At 45.9% G+C, this 18271-nt stretch overlaps 1 protein-coding gene across 11 annotated transcripts; it reads right to left on the reverse strand.

Moving 5' to 3' along the window:
- Positions 1-213: 213 nt before the first annotated feature.
- Positions 214-17977, reverse strand: Nme9 (NME/NM23 family member 9). 11 transcript variants are annotated; one of them, XM_023560079.2, is made up of 12 exons: positions 17811-17951; positions 17503-17539; positions 14392-14449; positions 10162-10265; positions 9088-9159; positions 8246-8362; positions 6465-6540; positions 4570-4649; positions 4196-4288; positions 3248-3402; positions 2269-2405; positions 214-465 (listed from the first exon to the last, which is right to left on the reverse strand). In XM_023560079.2, the coding sequence occupies exons 2-12, from the start codon at positions 17533-17535 to the stop codon at positions 431-433; spliced, it is 960 nt and encodes a 319-aa protein (XP_023415847.1). In that variant the 5' UTR covers positions 17536-17539; positions 17811-17951; the 3' UTR covers positions 214-430. The 11 variants fall into 11 exon arrangements, 10 of the variants coding, with proteins under 10 accessions (XP_023415847.1, XP_023415846.1, XP_063105130.1 ...); XM_023560078.2 differs by having other exon boundaries at positions 10162-10343; XM_063249060.1 differs by having other exon boundaries at positions 10162-10343; positions 17503-17629; positions 17811-17933.
- Between the last annotated feature and the right edge of the window lie 294 nt (positions 17978-18271).

The raw sequence follows: 18271 nt of genomic DNA on the forward strand, positions 1-18271 counted from the left end.
GCCCCCCACATCAGTGTGCTGGCAGTGTCACAGCGCATCTTGCTGAACTCTTTAAAAGGTTCATAGCTATCAGGTTAGCATCTAAAATTGTTCATCAGTAGAGTAGGTTTATTGTTGAGGAGGCAGTGCCCTGTGTGACTCAGGATCCCCTGAAGATGATGCCATGTCCCAGCACAGTATAGCAACTAATGCGCAAAATCCAGGGAAAAAAAGTTTTCTGTTCTGTATACTGTTTAATAAGGCAAGAAAGTACTGCTATTTCATTGTCCCCAAAGACAGCTAAACCCAGAAAGCACTGGTGCACAAAAAGTTACTGTTGTGAGGTTCCTTCCATGCAGTCATGAGTGCTCAGACATTTCATGGCATGGCCTTGTGGCCTTGTGGCCTTGGCCTGGGTCATGTGCTCAGAGGAACAGCACAGCATCTCACTTCATGTCCTCAGGGGTGCTCCTTCAGCCTCAGCACCTGTGGGATGACAGATGTTCTGCAGGACTTTGGAGACACAGCAGAGGCAAGTCCTCCTGCCCCACCCGCCATCCACGAAGAAGCAGGGAAAGAAGAGTCAACTCTATCACCGAGGCCCAAGCTGGGGGGACAGCTCGTGCGTACGTTAGGGACTAGGACTCAAGAGAATGGAGGTTAAGGGCTTTACACCCTGACTCCTTTTGTCTTCACAACAGATCTATGAGGAAGATGATTATTATGGACTTACTAGTGTAGGGTTATCACCATTATCTCCATTGCACGGATGAAGAAAGTGAAGCCCACAAAAGGGAAGTAACTTCTCCAAAGCTATGTAGCTGAGTGGTGGAAAGTAACTTTCCCGAAGCTATTTAGCTGAGCTGTGGTGCCAGGATTGCTCAGGACTGTCTTTGTCTATGGAGCTTGAATCCCACATCCTTAGGGTCTTTTCCTTGGCAGGAAAAGCACCAGGTAAGTGAGAGTACATTTTCCCCCAAACAAGGTCAAAACCCCAGTGAAGCCACTTGAAAGCAGTGCTTGCAGTGCTTGCTGGAGGCCGTATAGGCACTTATTCCTGAGGTGCCATCTGGACTCAGACTATTTCCTCTTTGTTACCACCTGAGGCCAAAGAGGCTCTAGATCTCCCAATTCTCCTAATGCTTCCCAGCTAGTTCATCCTGCTGCCGGACTTACCCCAAAGTTACACCTGTGTGCCTCCTGTGACCCTGGGCACAAGGGAAATGTACCCTGCGTTTAGATCTAGGACAGCTGACCCTGGCAGGTGTATGACTGAAGAACGACATGAACTGGGCTGGACTCAGGTCTCCTTGAGCCACACTTGCTAGGATTTCCTGACTTCCTAAGCTCTAGTGCACTAGGCTGCTTCCTTAGCTGGCAGTGAGAAAAATTACCTCCCTGGGCCACAGCAAGTGTTCAGCAAGGGGCAGTACAAGCCAGCTCCTGCCTGCCTTATCTTGCCCTCTGTCCACTTAATTCTGACAAGGTTGGTCTTCAGCTGTTAAGACTGTGAGCATAGCAAACATTTACACAGACATTGGTTAAGATCCAACCAGCCACATGAAGTTTATTACCATTTCAGATCCACACTGGCATTCCTCCCAAAGATCCAAACCTCTCTTTTAGTTTTTCCACGGATGTTCATCTCATACCCCAGGCTTTCAGCCTCCCCTCAGGTAACTCAGCAGCAGGAATGGCACAGGCGAAGCCCAGTTCTTCCTCTTCTTACTGTCATAGGTACTCTGGATCCCTTGGGTTCTCACCCAGATTTGGAAGTGCTAATGGGTCTGGTGCATCTCTCTAGAGGCTGTGAACGCTCCCCATGAAGGGGGAGATCCTGGGCTCTCATCACCCATGCCAGTGTGGACTGAGGAGCAGAGGGCCACAGTGGGCTCCCCAACAGGATCTACTTTGCAGCCCTTGTTCTGCAAGCCCAGTAGGGGCTCCACCAGGGGTCTGTAGAGCATGGAAGACATGAAAGGGCACTCGGCTTTGAAGTAGGCTTTAGAAAGTTTCGTACATTTTCCCAGCAGTTTCTACATGAAAATGCAAACAAAGTGTCTTTTCAATGAAAATGTGACTCCAAAATAATCAGTAAATGTAATGAGGTATTAAGAAACAATATTGTTACTCTATGAAAACAAAAAAATAGTTTAATATTGATACTGAAGTTACTTGATGACCCATATTTCAGAACAGGACTTTATTAGATTGAATTACTAACTAATAATTATCAGTCACCTGCACACCTACTTAAGCACATAGTGACAAATTCCTCTGAGAACTTACCCTGAGAGGTTTCAGTATCTTCATCTGAAAACTTAAAGCTGGGAAAAAGCAGTGCCAGCTCTCTGTCGGCGTCTTCTCTGTCTTGGCTTCCATGGACAGCATTAAAGGGCATTTCTGTGCCATATTGAGCCCGAAGACTGGGAACATTGGCAAAATGGAAAAGAAACACAGTTGTTTCATTTGAAAAATAATGTTTTGCTTTCTGACAGCATGACTGTCAGCTACCAATCAGCACTCTGCATTTCTGTGAACCTGCTTTCTTTTTGTAGAGCTAGAACAGCAGAGATGATAGCAGTAGCTGACAGTGATCAGGCGCACTGCTGGCCAGGTGTTTTACATACAGGCTCTCACTGCATTTTGTGGAGCTAGAAGGGAGACTGCCTTAAACACACATGAGGAGAGGGGTGAGCACAGGAGCAGCCATTTTGTCAGTGCTACATAAAGGGCCAGCACTAAGCAGTGTTAATCCTCACAGTAACCTCATAAGATAATAGCAATGTGTCAGGACTTCTGAGTGTCCAGCACTGTTCTCACTGCCTTTATCCTATTATGATGGCTGCTCATACCCTGTTTTACAGAGGAGAGAACAGAGGCTGATAAAGGGCTCGCTGAGGATTAGTCCCAGCTTCTTTTTCTAGCCCAGCTGCTTAATACATGAACGTTCTTGGCATCTTGTAAGGTATAGCTGCAGTTTCTGGGCCTCTGAGTTTCCTGTCATCTGAGTCTTACAGGTTCAAAGGCCAAAGCACACTGATTTGGCATTGATGACACCTGGGTATCTCATAGGGCCAAGAAGCAGGCCACACCAAACTAGTGCAGTATGGTGAACAGCATGCTCAGGCTGGGCACCAGATTGTAGCATGAGAATGTCCACATCTCCTGGCCATCAGAGAGCCTTTGTGTTACCCACACCTCTCAGTCCAGTGCCAGTGAGTGTAAGTTTTCAGATGAAAGGAAGGACCACCACTGGTGACAGTACCTTTCAGGCTGCTCTCTCCTGGCCACATTGGGGTCACTGGGTCCCATGAGGTCTCGCCAGGCAGTAATCACTTCCTCAGTGTCTTCTGCTCTGGTGAGGATCAGGAGATGGCTGGGCCCACTGCACATGTGATGGACCAGCTTTCCAAAGCCCTCCTAGTCACGGGGAAGGAAAAGGGTGACTCAAGGTAGGAGCTGGTGAGGCCTGAAGAGGGTCAGGGAAGCCATCTTACCCACAGAAGGGGAAGAAGCTAGTAAGCAGCCTTGCCACCAGCCAGCATGCCACAGGACTCTGCCGCCACCTGACCATCTGCCTGCTGTGGTCTGTCCCAGGCAGGGCTGGTGGTGACCAAGCACACCATGAGAACCCAGAAAGGTGGGGCTTTAAGTGGACTCAGTTGGGATTGAATGTAAGTTAATTATAAGCAAGTATACAGAAGTACTGAAAAGGCCATATATGTGGAAATCATGTATGGACATGGGGTAGCCAAAAGTGGGATACAGTCGAGACTTAGTGGGGGTGCGTGCTGGGGATTGAACCAAAGGCTTCACACAGGCCAGACAAATGCTTGATTACTGATCTACATCTTCAGTGCACCCCTCCTCTTCCATTTTTCATTTGAGACAGGGGGATCTCACTCAGTTGCCCAGGCTAGTCTCAATGTTATAGTCTTCCTGCTTCAGCCTCCTGACTAGCTGGGATTATAGCCACTATGCCCAGGATAATAAATTGTTATTTCATTACTTAAAATCAAAATCTTTTACTGGAAACCACTAAACTTTACCTGATATAGACTATAGTTCTGAGAGCAAATTCATGACCCACTTGCTGTCCACATTCTTGTTCTTTGTAATAAATAGCTCTTCCCAAACTCCTATCAGTCTGTGAGTATGATGTTGGAGGACAGAAAGAAATGAGTGTTGAATGTCCGGAAGCAGAGGGACAGACCTGTCCAGCTCTGTGTTGGTAAAAATGTCGCACTTCTGCCTCTGTCAGAGTTCTCTCTTCATGTGTTACAATGTCAAACCCAGCTTCCTGGATCTGTAGAGTATACGTAAGTATTTCAGAAGTGTAAATCAAGCCAAAATTTACATTTAACTAAAAGGGGAAACAATTTTTAAAAGCCGTGGGGAACCTCACATTATCTGCCACAGTCAGATTTACCATTTTAATTTACTTGATCAGAACTGAGTTACAACTCTTTAGATGCATTCTCTCCTGTCCCCACCGCCTGCCGGACACTGCTGCTTGATGCGTCACCTCTGTTTAGCCACCAGAAAGGACCTGAGGACAGTCATACAGGTAAATGTTCCCTCTCTTACCTTCATAATAATCTCATCAGTCTTCCCATGGACCACTGCATCTGGTTTAATGACGGCCAGGGTACAAGTCTTCGATGACACTGAAATAAGTAGGGAAGTGCTGGCAGGCAGCGGTCTTGGAGGCAGAGATAGCCTTGGCTTCCATGTTCCCTCCCGGGCTTCTTGGCTGTGCCCCTACAGACCTAAACTCCAGGAAAATATAAGGCTGCCCCAGTGCTCAGCCTCAGCCTAGCTTCGAGGCAAGGAAATAGGCTCAGAGAACCCAGGGGTAGGGAGGGTGCTAACAGGTTCTGGGAACAGAAGCTCAGAAGTGAGAATCACTGAATGGCAGGTGGAAGCAGCACAGGCAGCCCAGGCACCCTCCTCCCTTCCCGCCCATCTCATCTGACTCAGCCTCTAGCTGCTTCAAATACAGTATCTACCTTGCTTCTGCTTCCTCTTGTCTTTCCTTGACTCTTCAGCTCCAGTACATACTACCATACTGCAGCTGCAGTCCTGTCCCTGAGAGCAGGCCAAATGGACCTACTCATTTTGTTTTGATTTTAGGATTTTCCGTTTATGGTTTGTAGTGCTGGGGGCAAACCCCGGGTGCATGCTAGGCAAGTTCTGCACCACTGAGCTGCATACCCAGCCCCAGCTTGTTGTGCTGAGCAGAAGCATCAGTCATAGGTCATTGGCTGGTCAATGGATTAGCTGCCCTTGGGTCAGCGTCTACCATCCAGTCAGCTGAGCAATGAGGGCGGGGCCCCAGGAGCAAGCCCACTGCTGAGCCCCAGGCTGTGTCAGGCCTGCAGGGAGCTGCAGGGGGATCTGGTCATAGGAACCCCTCTCCATTGCATTCCCACATATACTCTGGGGCCTCGGTGGCGTCCAGAATCAACATTCTCCCAATTTTCTGCTTCTCAGCTTTATATTGATTGTGTCACAATGAAATCAAACAATGCGTACAGTTAAGGAAGGTTTTCCACTCTGAAAATCTGAAAAAACATGACCTGGAAGAAAACTGTGGTTTCCTACATTACAGAGACTTAATTTGGGAAGAAAATGGAGGCTGGAAGAAAGAGGATATAACACAAAAAGGAAGCAACAAATGTTTTCTGCAGAAACCAGATTGCTCCTGCAATTAGTTTTCTTTTCACACTTAAGGGTTTCCTTTACCTAAACTGTCTCCTTCTGTGTTAGACCAGCTCAAATGCTTCCTATCCATATAGGAAGACTGCCTTTCTACTGCATGCAATAACAATTTTAAAACTTCCTTCTCTTTATCAGCTTAGCTCATGACCTAATCTGGTTCCCCTGGTGTTCCGGTTACCACCACGAGATAACTCCCCAGCAGCAGCCTGGCCACCTCAGCTGTCTTCACGTTCCAGGCCAGGTTGCTGTGGCCAGGGGAAAATGCAGGTAGGGCTGCTGTGCCCACAGGTGTCAATCCAGCAAATTGCTACCCAGAATAAGGGAAGGAGTAGGGTATGAAGTGCTTTGTGTGGCGTGTGGGGCTGCAGGGAGGAGGCTGTCTGGTATTTTATAAAGAAACATTAAAAGAAGCTTCAGCTTCCCAGTTCAGAAAAGGATTAAGAAAATATGACCATTGCTTTATACTACTAGTGTCATGACTCCAGGAGCTTTCCTGATGCTGGGTGACTGCCACGAGAGTCCTTCTTATTATACTTGAACATCATCAGAAAGATATGAAATATACCCAGGATGCTGTTAAAGAGCAGAAGGGAGATTCAACATGGAATGTTTGAACTCAGGCAATGGGAGGCAAAACATCTGCTGGTCGGTATGCCGCACAGTGTTCTGATTGCTCAATAACCAGATTACTCAAATTTAAAACACATATCAAATTGGAATCTGCCTTGCCTTCTGGCCCTGCTTGTTGGTTCTGTACTCACCAACATCTTCATCTTTGCCATCATCTTTTTCATGAGAAAAGCATTCCTCTTCACTGGAAAGAGCCTCATCTTTAATCTAGAACAAACCAGTCATGACCAGAGTTGTAGTTAGCCAGTTTAAATTATCACCAAGACCTTCACAACACTGAGAAACAACAAAAACAAAAAGGTTAAAATATAAAGCAATAGTAAAAGAATGTCAAGATTATCGAACTCTTACACACTTTACAAGATCTTTTCTAGTAGTTGGAGGGGGTGTAAGAGTACTGGGACTTGAACTTAACACTTTCACACCAAGTTAAATCCCCAGGCTTTTGTTTGTTTGTTTGTTTGTTTTGTTGTTGTTGTTGTTGTTGGTTTGTTTGTTTGATACAAGGTTTCACCAAGTCACCAAATTGCCACACTGGGCTTGAACTTGAGATCCTCCTGCTTTAGCATACCAGACTGCTGGAATTACACGGGTGTACCACCATGCCTGACAAACATTCTACTCTTTGGACAAGTGTGTATGTAGAAATTAAGGAAAAGTAAAGAATACATAGTTGATAAGAAGACTAAAAAAGTGCAATAAATATTTACCAATAGGTTGTATAGTACAGAGAAGAGAGGTTTAGATCATGGTCCCCAAAGGAGGCACATGAAAACGTGACCATTTGCACGTTTTCTTACTTGAGGAAAAATGGCTAGTATTTTATTTTGGAGGGGGAGATGATTTGGTTATACTCTACCTTATAATAAAAGGGCTTTGCTGTTTGGAATTAAATATGAACATCTGAACACTGAACAGTGCTCCGGTGTGTTTGGCAAATAAACAAAGCATCTTGAATTACTTCCTTCTATCTACGGTGTCTCAGTTTTCAGAGGCAGCCAATTACTTGTGAAGAATGTGCACGTTATTATGGAAACACCTGCTCAAAATTACGAGCCATACTGACTCTGTTTCTCATGGTAATGACAGAGTTTGATTTCTAAATTAGAGAAACGAATTGTCTGCGGTCACAAGTGAAACCTTCAGGACTGTTGAGTGCGTGGGTCACCAGGAAAGACCTCCCCTTGGGACAGAGGAGGTATCCTCCTACCCACTGCCTAGAGTTTGGGTAAGTGTCCCCCAGGCGCCCATAGGGCTTGGGCCTCAGCTTGACATTATCAGAAGGTGGTGGAAACTATTAGAGGAAGGATTTAATGGGAGGTTTTAGGCAACTGGAAATGCACCATTGACAGGGTTTTGAGACGGGGTTTTTTTTCTCTCTCTCTCTGTGGTTGCTTCTCTGCATCCATGAGGTGAGTGGCTTCCTCTACCACACACACCTGCTTCGCTGAGCACTGCCTTTCACAGGCCCAGAAACAGTGGGTCCAAATGACCTTGCAAAACTGTGAAACAAAGTAAACCTTTCCACTTTTAGGTTGATTATCTCAGAAACTTTGTTACAATAACAGAAAGCTGACTAACACACCTCTACTCAGTTCTGTGAATTTATTTTCCTTTCTGAGGTATTTTTTTTTTCCTACTGTTTGTTAAGAGTTGCAGTGGTGGGAGAAAGAAAAATGGAAAGGATCTAGATGAAAGGGACAACTTTTTAAAAACTTCAGCAGATTATAGACATATCACAGTGGGCCTCCGATACTCTCTTGAACCCTCTGTGAGGAACAGACCCAGCATGGCATATTTATGAAGCTTTCCACTGACAACTGCAGGTTAGCCTGGGGCAGTGTGGGAGGGACCTCTGGCTTCCCACCACAAGCACACGTGTGTGTGGCTCGTAGAAAGGGCCTCCACTCACCACTTGTCGCTCCCTGCCTTCAGCCAGCACCTTCTTTTCAGCCTCCAGGTGGTCAAGGATGGTCTTCTCCAGCAGAGGGGCATTTGCTCCCCTAACCACTGCCACCAACTGTCCTCCCTGAAATGAATTACAAATCACATGACCCCCTCCTCATGTAGTTAACCTCTCTTAAGAGACGGCCAGAGTGTTTAAAAATCTCTTGAAGGTCAAAGCCATCACCCACCCTCCCTGCCCACAGTCTGAGCCATCTACTTCCCATGTGGGTTGTTCACCTCTGCTGCCAGCTTCTGGGGAGTCCCACCAGGATGCCCTTGAGTCTGCTCTTAGTTCTACAGTGATTTTCTCTTGATCCAAGTGTGGTGGTACACACCTGTCATCCTAGCATTCAGGAAGCTGAGGCAGGAGAATCACCACAAGTTCCAGGCCAGCCTGAACTACATAGCAAGACCCTATCTTAAACTCTTCCCCTACTAAACCTAATTTCCCTCTGTCCTTCTGATCTGTGCTTTTTACTCTGTGCGCCTTCCTTCAAAGCTTCCTTCAGAGCAACTGACAGTTGAAGAAAGAACAGTATACAAAAGTGGTAAGTGATTTATATATGGTGTATTCAATTAGCAAATATCTACCGAGCACTTTCTAGGTGAAGGTAAAGGGTATTACAAAGCACTTACTAGGCGAAGGTAAAGGGTATTACAAAGCTTAAAAAGACACAGTCACTGCCCTAAAGGAAGAAGGAAGTGGCATACCAAGTAAACAATTATGATACACTTTTGACCAACCAGTTGGTCAACCCAGTTGCCTGGGTTCAAATATTCTGTGGACCGCAACTGTAGTGTACTTACTGCGTAAAACAGAAAGGTGGGCTCACACTTCCCCCGGTATTTTTCAAGGACATCAAGGCAGTCTGCCTCTGCCTAAAGAAAGCAGGTTGTTAGCAGACACTTGGGTACAGTAGATGTGAGGCCACAGGAGCTCCGACCTCCCCAAAAGTCCAGCTCACATTCTTTTTTTTTTTTTTTTTTTTTTTTTTTGGTCTTTTTCCTTTTTATCGGTACCGGGGATCGAACCCACGACTGCCTGCTTCCAAGGCAGGCGCTTATGCCGCTGAGCTAAATCCCCAGCCCCATTCTTGCTCCTCCTTCTACACTTGATCTCTAATCAGAGCTCTCTTGTCAACACATTAGTGAAGAACTCTCGGCAGCCTAGCACCTTGAAAAGCCAAGGGATGAGGAAGCAAGAGTTCCCCCAGCTCCCACAGTGACTGCTCCCATCTGAGGGAAGTCCACCAGCTAAATCCTCCTGGAGCCAGGACTGGCAGTGACAGACATGAGCGGTCCTTGGCTGATGCCTTCACTGTCTGATAAACCCACTGTTAGAGACACTGCAGCCCCCAGCAAGCTGTGTGCAGCTCACTCTGAGAGGTGCCGGAGCTGATGCTCCCGGCAGGAGGTGCAAGTCCTTGAAGTCTAGCTTCTTGGAAGCTTAGTGTGAAGTTGCCTCTCGCCTTTATTACCTTTGAACCTCACACTCACGCTGTGTATCAGCAGTACCTCTGACACACATTAATCCAAGTAATGTTTGCTGGAAGTGCCCCTTTCTAAAGCAAAGAATGGAAAGCTTGAAACTTTGTGCTCCAAAAGTGATACTTGAGTCAACAGTGTTCATGAGCCAAGGTGGAGCATACGCACTGAAGTGACATGTACTCCTTCCCTTTACACAGGGTGAGGAAACTGCCCAAGCCAGCAGGACTCTGGGGAGGTGATTTCTCTTTACGTCTGGAGAAACTGTAAGGCATCCTGACAATACCAGTAACTGATGCCTCTCAGTAATCTGAAAAAGCCAGTTCATGCTTCCCATTCCTTACTGTTTCTCCATTTCATTTTGCAGGGTTGTACTACTGATGCCAAGAATCTTACTAATGCGAAATGGAGCAGGTCCAGGCCCAACTCGATCCTCATCTTCTTGAAGAGGCTCACCACGGGTTTGCAGGGCCCACACCAGCCTTGGTAGACATCAACGACTGCATGGAGCCAAGAAGCGGGGTTTATTCCTGCATGTTCTATCCCCCCAAGGAGACATCTGTTTACAGGGGTACTCACTAGAGAAAGGGATTTGTCATCTGATTATGAAGCAGCACAGAAGCACAGCCTTCTCTTATTTTCTTATGGACTCAGTGTACTGAATTCTAAATATAGTGAAATAAGTGCAACAGAAGATCATTTCCTTAAGATGGTTCATCTAGCAACATGAAGTCTGGGGAAGCTGTGAAGGCCAGTGTATCTGTCACCAGACACAGGACCTGCCTGGCCCATCATGAAGCAGCAGCCAGTGCTAGATTGTGACTCATTGGTGGCCATACTTTACAGAAGGGATGTTTGCTACAAGGCCTTCCATTCATGGGTTTATGTCTGGCCCACACAGGTGGCATTTCTATTCAACAGCCAGAGTAGCATAGTCACAGGAAGATAATACCATCACAGTGGCCTCTAGCTTTCAACATTTGGAGGGGACAAATTCAAACCACAGTACAGCAAAACCAAGTTTTTGAGCCAAGTCTGTCTGATCCCATAGCCCATTCTCTTTCCACCTGCTCCTGGAAAGAAGCAAGAGTCACCAGCTCAGGAGTATTATTGATTGGTCCAGCCAGATAGCATAGTTCTGCAGTCAGTGAGACCAGGCTGGCTATGGGAAGTGAAGAAGACAGATAGTGGTGGCAGTGAGGATAGAAAGGAAAGGAGGAAGGAATATACACCTTCAAAAGGAAGTAGAAACACAGGATGGAAATCAAGTGTGCATGAAAAGAATCCCGCCCTGAGCCTAGCAAAAGAATGGGTGAGCTGGATGGAGATGGCTGATATAAACTCAATTCTAGATGAGCTGGGTTTCGGATACCAATCAAAAAAATCAATGATAAAAGGCAACCAGATGCCCAAAAGGAGACTGAGAGCAGGAGAAGAATTTGGACTTCCTTTTTGTCCAGGGAGAGGTTAAAGCTTTTCTGGAAACAGGACTTTCACAGCTGACAGATAATTTGGATTTCAACACTCTATAGTCATGCAGATGGAGACCAAAAAGGGTTTTGGGATCAAGCCAAGAAAGCATCTCGGAAGACTTAAGACCCTGTAAACATGTCCAGGGAGAAAGGCAGATGCATGCCCCAAAGATTAAAAAAAGGGGGCAGGGGTCAGGCAGAAATACATTAAAATCCCTCTGCAGTATTTGTGTTGGTTGTTCACCTATCATTCCTACCAGCTTCTCATACCCTTTTGTTCTCCTCGGCTGGGGGATGAAGGTACATTTCATAAGGTTATGGAAGGAGTAGGGGATTGACTCTGAAAGACAGGAAGCAGAACAGAGAAGACACCTGGAAGGAATGGCAGAGATGAAGAACGTGTGTGTGTGTGTGTGTGTGTGTGTGTGCACCCACATATGCACTTGTGTGTACAAACCTGTTTAGACTTGCATGTTAGAAGGCAGATGAAAATGAGCCGGAAGATGGCAAGAGTTCTCAGATAATGGTTGGCTTTGGAAGCAAGTTTGTGTCGGCTCTAGAAAGAGGGAGGCAATATATCCTGTGCATGTGTGTGCGTGGTGTGAGTGTGGGTAGTGTGTTTCTCTAGCCTGCCTAGTGAAAAGGGCTGAAAAGAGCCCTTCTTCCTTCGGTCGGCAAAGGTCCAAGAACCATGCTGAGCAGGCTCAGCAGACTCCACGCACAGGAGATGTTAGCCACTGTCACACAGCGCTCAAAAGGGTGGCCTGGAACATGGCAGATTCTCAAAACATCATTGTTGTTAAAGAAATAGAAGTAATGGTTTGTCTTATCCCAGCATTGTGTTCTAGTTGTCCAGATAAGTCACGGGGACACAGTTAAAAAGGGTTTGCAATCCTTCAAGCAGGGGAGTGTGGCAATACTCATCCCACAGGACAGGATCAATATGACCAGCACTGATTTAGCACAGGCATGGGAGAGTCTGCTACAGGATCAAGATGAAAAAGCTAACTGTTGCATTAGTGGCCAGAACAGAGCAAGACAGAACCCACACTGACAGGGGCCACACCAAACGGTGTGCAAGGGATGGGGGTTGACAGAGCCCTAGGGGCCCCTAGGCAGAATGAACCGCACGGAAGTTCGGGAAAGGTGTCAAGCAGGGAGGCTACTGGACAGCTGGTCCTGGGAGTGAGAAAGGTATCTGTGGGTTGTGATGGACTGTGCTGTTCACAGCACCCACCAATAATACAAAGAAGTGGGAAAACTGTATGTTCAGGGGAGATGTCAGAGCTCAGGACATGCCTCAGGAAACAGTAGGAAGGGCTGGAAAGACAGATGGATTCACAAGACAGGGAGAGCTCTTATATGCTGAAGAGTCATTTGGTGAGAACTAGAGACCCCAATGGATAGGAGCAATATGAACAGTCTTATTTATAGGGAGAAGAAATGAGCAGACAGTTATCTAGGAAAAGCTGGTCACAGTGGCCCACATCCATAATCCCACTTATTCTGGAGGCTGAGGGAGGAGGATGACAAGTTCAAGGCCAGCCTGGGCAACTGAGCAAGTCTCAAAAGTTTTTAAAAGGCTGGGATGTAGCTCAGTGACAGAGCACTTGCCTCACATACATAAGCTTCTGGGTTCAATCCCCAGTTAAAAAGGGGAAAAGAGCCAGGAATGGTGGCAGGGAATGATAATTCCAGCTCTTGGCAGGCTGGGCTGGGAGGAGAATGATTTGGGGCCAATCTGTACTACACAGTGAGCTCAAGGCTGGACTACAGAGTGAGACTCTACCCCGAAAAACATGGGAGAGGGAGGGAATGCCTTTGAGATTAGATCAACAAGGCTTTTTTCATCTGATGTACTCTGAGTCCTGCTCTAGAGCAAGCCAGTTACCACCAGTTACCAGTTACCAGTAGCTGCAATGAAAGAGGAATGGGAGCCGGGTGTGGTGGCTCACACCTGTAATCCCAGCACTTGAGAGGCTGAGGCAGGAGGATCGTTGCAAGTTCGAGACTAGCCTGGGCTACAAAGTGAGCTTGAGGCCAGCCTGAACTGCATAGAGAGACCCTGTCTGAAAAGATTAAAAAAAAAAAGAGGAATGGAGAGAAATCAACAACCAACAATCAGTGAGAACTTAAATCCTCAGACACCCACATGAGTACACCTGGAAATCGATCTTCTAAGGTCGGCTAACAGCCACTAGATGAGTTTAGGAAGCAAACCTACCCCCAAATGGAGCCTTGAAATCCTCCATCTGACATCTTTCCTGCACCCTCGTGAGCCCCAGTGGTCACCCAGCTAAGCTACATCTGGATTCCTCACCCACTGTGGGATACTACGTGTTTGTTGTTTGGAGCCATTAGTTTTAGGATACACAGTTATGCAGCAATATATAACTCATACAAAGAGGAAAGGGATGAGGAAGCTGTGGACAGCGTCTATTGGGTTTCCCTCCTAGTTGTGGAGCTTGGTTCTCTATCCTGTGAATTTGAGGAGACCCCCATTTTCCTTCTAGTACATTCTCCTTTTTTTTTGTATCACAAGTTTCTATGGCTGACCACAAAACTATCCTGAGTATGGCAATCAGCTCTAAAACAAGCGAACTCTGGTATCTAACAGTACTGACTCATTTCCTGAACTGAATTTATGATGTTCAAGCCAGATATAAATATATGATATTCCCCCCGTATCCCAAGAGGATACGTTCCACCACTCCCAGTGGATGTCTGAAACTGTGGATACTACCAAACCTCATAGAGCACGTCCATACCAAGACAGTTCATCTGATAACTACTGAGTGACTAATGGGAAGCATGGCCACACTGGACCAAAGGATGATGCGTGTCCCAGATGGACTTCATGAAATTTCACCATGCTATTCAGAATGGCATGCGATTTAAAACTTATGGTTTATGTAGCTCTAGAATTGTCTAACTTAATATTTTTGGACTGTGGTTGACAGCAGGTAACTGAAACTGCGAAGTGCAATCTCAGATGAGGGGAAACTACTACACACACAAAGAAGTCACCTGGTTCATTTCATGAGGCTCCCAGTTACAGGAAACGGTGCTCGCCGAAGCCTTTCTCTTTGTGTTCATCACATCATAAAACAACTTTGAAAAGAATGTATCTAAAGAATATTTCATTTTAAATTACCAGTTAGTCCTTTGGTACCGAGCATTTCTTCCCAAAGCTCCTGAGTGCTGATGTTGACCTAGAGCCGAAGAGGATAAATGGCTGTATTAATGAGTGCACAAGTGGGAAACTGAGGCAGTGCATTTCCTCTAGATTCCTCTCTTTTTCTCTGAGATATTTGCAAACACACTTTAAGTTGACCTCACCTCTCCCCAGTCTTCTTTTCTACTTCCCTCTCTTCCTCCCAAGGAAAAACCATTGGCCCAAAAAATGATTTGTAATTGGCATTTAATGATTCTCAGGCATTTAAAAAATAATGTTAGATGCTCTTTGTCCAGAAACAATATACAAAATTGCTGTCTTTAAAATATATACAATCAGTATCACCCTTTAGGTTTTCTTTTGCAGTTTGTGTTTCCATTCAATATCAAATGTAATTAAAAGTTGAATCTACTACTATTCATTTTTCTCTTGTCTACAAATAATTCGGTTCTGTGTTAAACATGAAAGGCAAGGAGAAATGCCTTATCCATCCTTGTTAATAGTATACATGTCTGTATACTACATACAAAACATATTTTTACTTTGAAACTTTGCATTTTAAGTACAATTTAAAGAAGTGTTTGGATTTTAAATTCCAAGTACAGCATAAAAAACATTTGGCAGTATTTCTGAGTTATTTGAAAGTAAATTTTCATGCGATATCCCCCTAAATGTACCATCTGAGTTATTTGAAAGTACATTGTCACTTGATATCCTGCCCACCCTGAATGAATCATCCTACATAATCACAATACAATTATTAAAATGGAGGCCATGGATATTACCATTTAATCCTGAGGTACCATTCAAGCTTTACGTGTCGTTTCAATAACGTCTTCAATGGCAAAGGAGCTAAGCAAAATCATGTGCTAGACGTATTGGTCAAACCTCTCTAGAATTAGTCTGGAGTGATTCTTCAGTCTTTCTTTCATTTTCTTTACCTCAACACTCTTGAAAACTATCTGCAATTATGCACTGTAGACTGTCCCTCAGTGGACTGTGTCTGTTTCCTGCTAACTGACTTCATATGGTGCATCTTGGTTGAAGTGTTAGAGAAGCTGAGCAAGTTCTCATTTCATCCAGTCAGGTGATACCCAATTTCCACCTGCCTATTTTTGATGTTTCTACCACTGTATCAGGATGGTCTGTCAGGCTCCTCTACTAAAAAAGTATTTTCTTTCCCTTTGTAATAATAAATTTTCATGGGGAGCTACTCTGCAACTAAATACCTCAGAAGACCCTGAAAATGATAACTTCTTATGAATACAATTATGCTAAAGTTTGTGTCCCTGTAAAAAAATTAGACATATTATCTACAGTAATGGCAGGTAGCATATAATACCTGCAGATCTTCTATTAAAAGTCCTCTTTTTGTTTGCTCTTTTTTTTTTTAACTTTTTATCGGTACCAGGGATCAAACTCACAACTGCCTGCTTGCAAGGTAGGTGCTTATGCCGCTGAGCTAACCCCCAAGGCCCTAAAAGTCCTCTTTTTAAAGAAGTATATCCTTCACTTTTTTTTGGTTTCTATTTTTTAAAAATCAAAATAACAGCTAGGCATGCTAGCACAAGCCTGTAATTCTAGCTACTCAAGAGACTGAAGGAAGACCATGGAATATTTGAGGCAGTCCTGGACAACTCAGTGAGCCTGTGTTTTAAATTTTAAATATAAAAACAAAAGTTCTGGAGCATGGGATCATATCTCAAGGGTACAGTGCCCTGGGTTCAATCAGCGGGGCTACACACACACACACACACACACACACACACACACACGAGAAGTCCTCTTGATACCATAAATGATATAAGCGCGTTGGACTAACGTTATTCTCGATTTTGGACCCAAAACTACAGTCCTGAGGCAAATGGTAGGGGGATCAGAAGAGTTCACATTCAACCCAGAGGCTCAGCTTTCGTCACTAGCAACTCTCTGTGGCCCACCCCTGCCATGGAGTGACCCACACCAATCTGGGCAGCACTCTTTGCAGTTGAAGAATCTCACCCCTAGAAGCAGAGGAGGGGCAGAAAAGTATGGGAAATATTTGCTCTTCACTTTTTTTCACATTTGGTAGGGAATGAGTGAGAATGTGAGGCATCTTCTGATCAGATTATCCCTGGATGCCGCTCCATTTCTGCCTCAGTCACAGAAGGAACCGCAAATAAACTTGCCCAGAGAGGACAGCATTCCTAGTTTGGCAAGAACCTAAGCACTGCCTTCAAAAGATTTACTTTATAGAGAGGTGACAGTTCTGCAGATGTCTCTATGTAAGCAAGGAGGTGATGCCAGTCATCCTCTTTCCACAGCAAATGATCTCATAAAAAAAAATCACTTTCCCAATTCCAGAGCCCATGCCTGCTTTGTTGTTGTTGTTTTTATCACGACTTTACCATCAGCAAGCACTTATTGTCCAGATCCCAGAAAAAAAGGAAAACAGACAGTGGCTTACAGATTCACTGCCCTGGATGCAAATGAAATAAAGCACTCTTATATAACGAACACTCACCACCTAATATATCCCAAAACACTCTGCTAGTAAGTGGATGTGTAAAGAGAAGTGGGAAAACAGGGTCTACACGGAGCAGTGCTGCAGATAATGTCCCAACGCAAAAGAATTTGTTTCAGAGTCTCTAAGCAAGCTGCAACTGTGTTTCAAAGTGTAACAATCACATGGTATTATGATGGTTCATCTTTTATTGATTTTGTAGTTTTAATCCATACTTGGGTCTTACGGTTGTTTAAGCGGGAAAAACTTCTGACAGGGCGTGGTAGTGCAAGCCTGTAATCCCAGTATTCTGAAGGCTGAGGCAGGAGGTTCTGTGCAAATTCGAGACCAGCCTGGGCGACCAGTGAGTTCAAGGCCAGCCTGAACTGCATAGTGAAACCCTGTCTCAAACACACACACACACACACACACACACACACACACACACACACACACACACATTTGTCATCAGTATAGTCTAAAGTAATTTTTTTAACTTTAAGACAGAAGACTTTAAGAATCCTGGCACATACTGCTAACAGAACGTCACATTTAGAGGGCCGCCTCCCCCCGGCCCGGGGCTGGAAGCTAGCGCCCCCTGGGCTCACCTGCAAGGCGATCTCCTTCTTCTTGCTGCCCATGGCTCTAGAAAGAAGCGCTCCCATCAGCGTGGGCTCTGCCTTTCCGGGACGCAGCCTCCCACCGCCCTACTTTACGGTCTCAGAGGCCAGAAATCTGCACCGACGTGAAACAAATACTCTCGGGGTCCCGAAGCCGCTGCCCCCGCGGGTCGGGCCGGGCCTGGCCGGGCCGGGGACGCGCGCAGGCTGGACTGGCGCGGAGCCGCCTGCACCCATTACAGCGCCTGCGAGGACATTCGGACACACGGAACGACAGAGGACCCGGCCGTCCGTACCTTTTCCAGGTCCTACGGGGAAACAGCCACTGCGAAGGACTCCGAGCAGGTCCACAGGGCTCGGCGCGCGGGGTCTCCAACTGACTATGCGGCACCCCAGGCCACGGTCGCCTTGACAACGCGGCGCCCCGCCCAGGGGCCGGGAAAGTCAGTAGACACGGAGGCCACGCCCACTCGGGGAGCCGGCTTGTCCTCTAGCGGAGGCTCGGAGCCAATGGTCCCGCCCCCTGCCGGCAGGATTCGGCTGCGGGAAAGCTCTGATTGGCTGGAGCATAAGTCAGTGTCTGGACCTTGAATCAAAAACTTTGTCCTTGTATATGCTGACATGTGAGTTCCGGAATCCTGCATCCTTCCGACCCTGCCCGTCAGAGCTGATGTACAGATTTTCTTTCATTACTACAGACTTCATGATGCGTGCAAGCAGGAGATAGGTTTTGAAGGTTTGCTTAAAACAAGAACTA

The sequence above is a fragment of the Cavia porcellus genome, unplaced genomic scaffold, assembly GCF_034190915.1.
Source record: "Cavia porcellus strain 051 isolate PalLab524CR breed Dunkin Hartley unplaced genomic scaffold, mCavPor4.1 scaffold_5, whole genome shotgun sequence".
Lineage (NCBI taxonomy): Eukaryota > Metazoa > Chordata > Mammalia > Rodentia > Caviidae > Cavia > Cavia porcellus.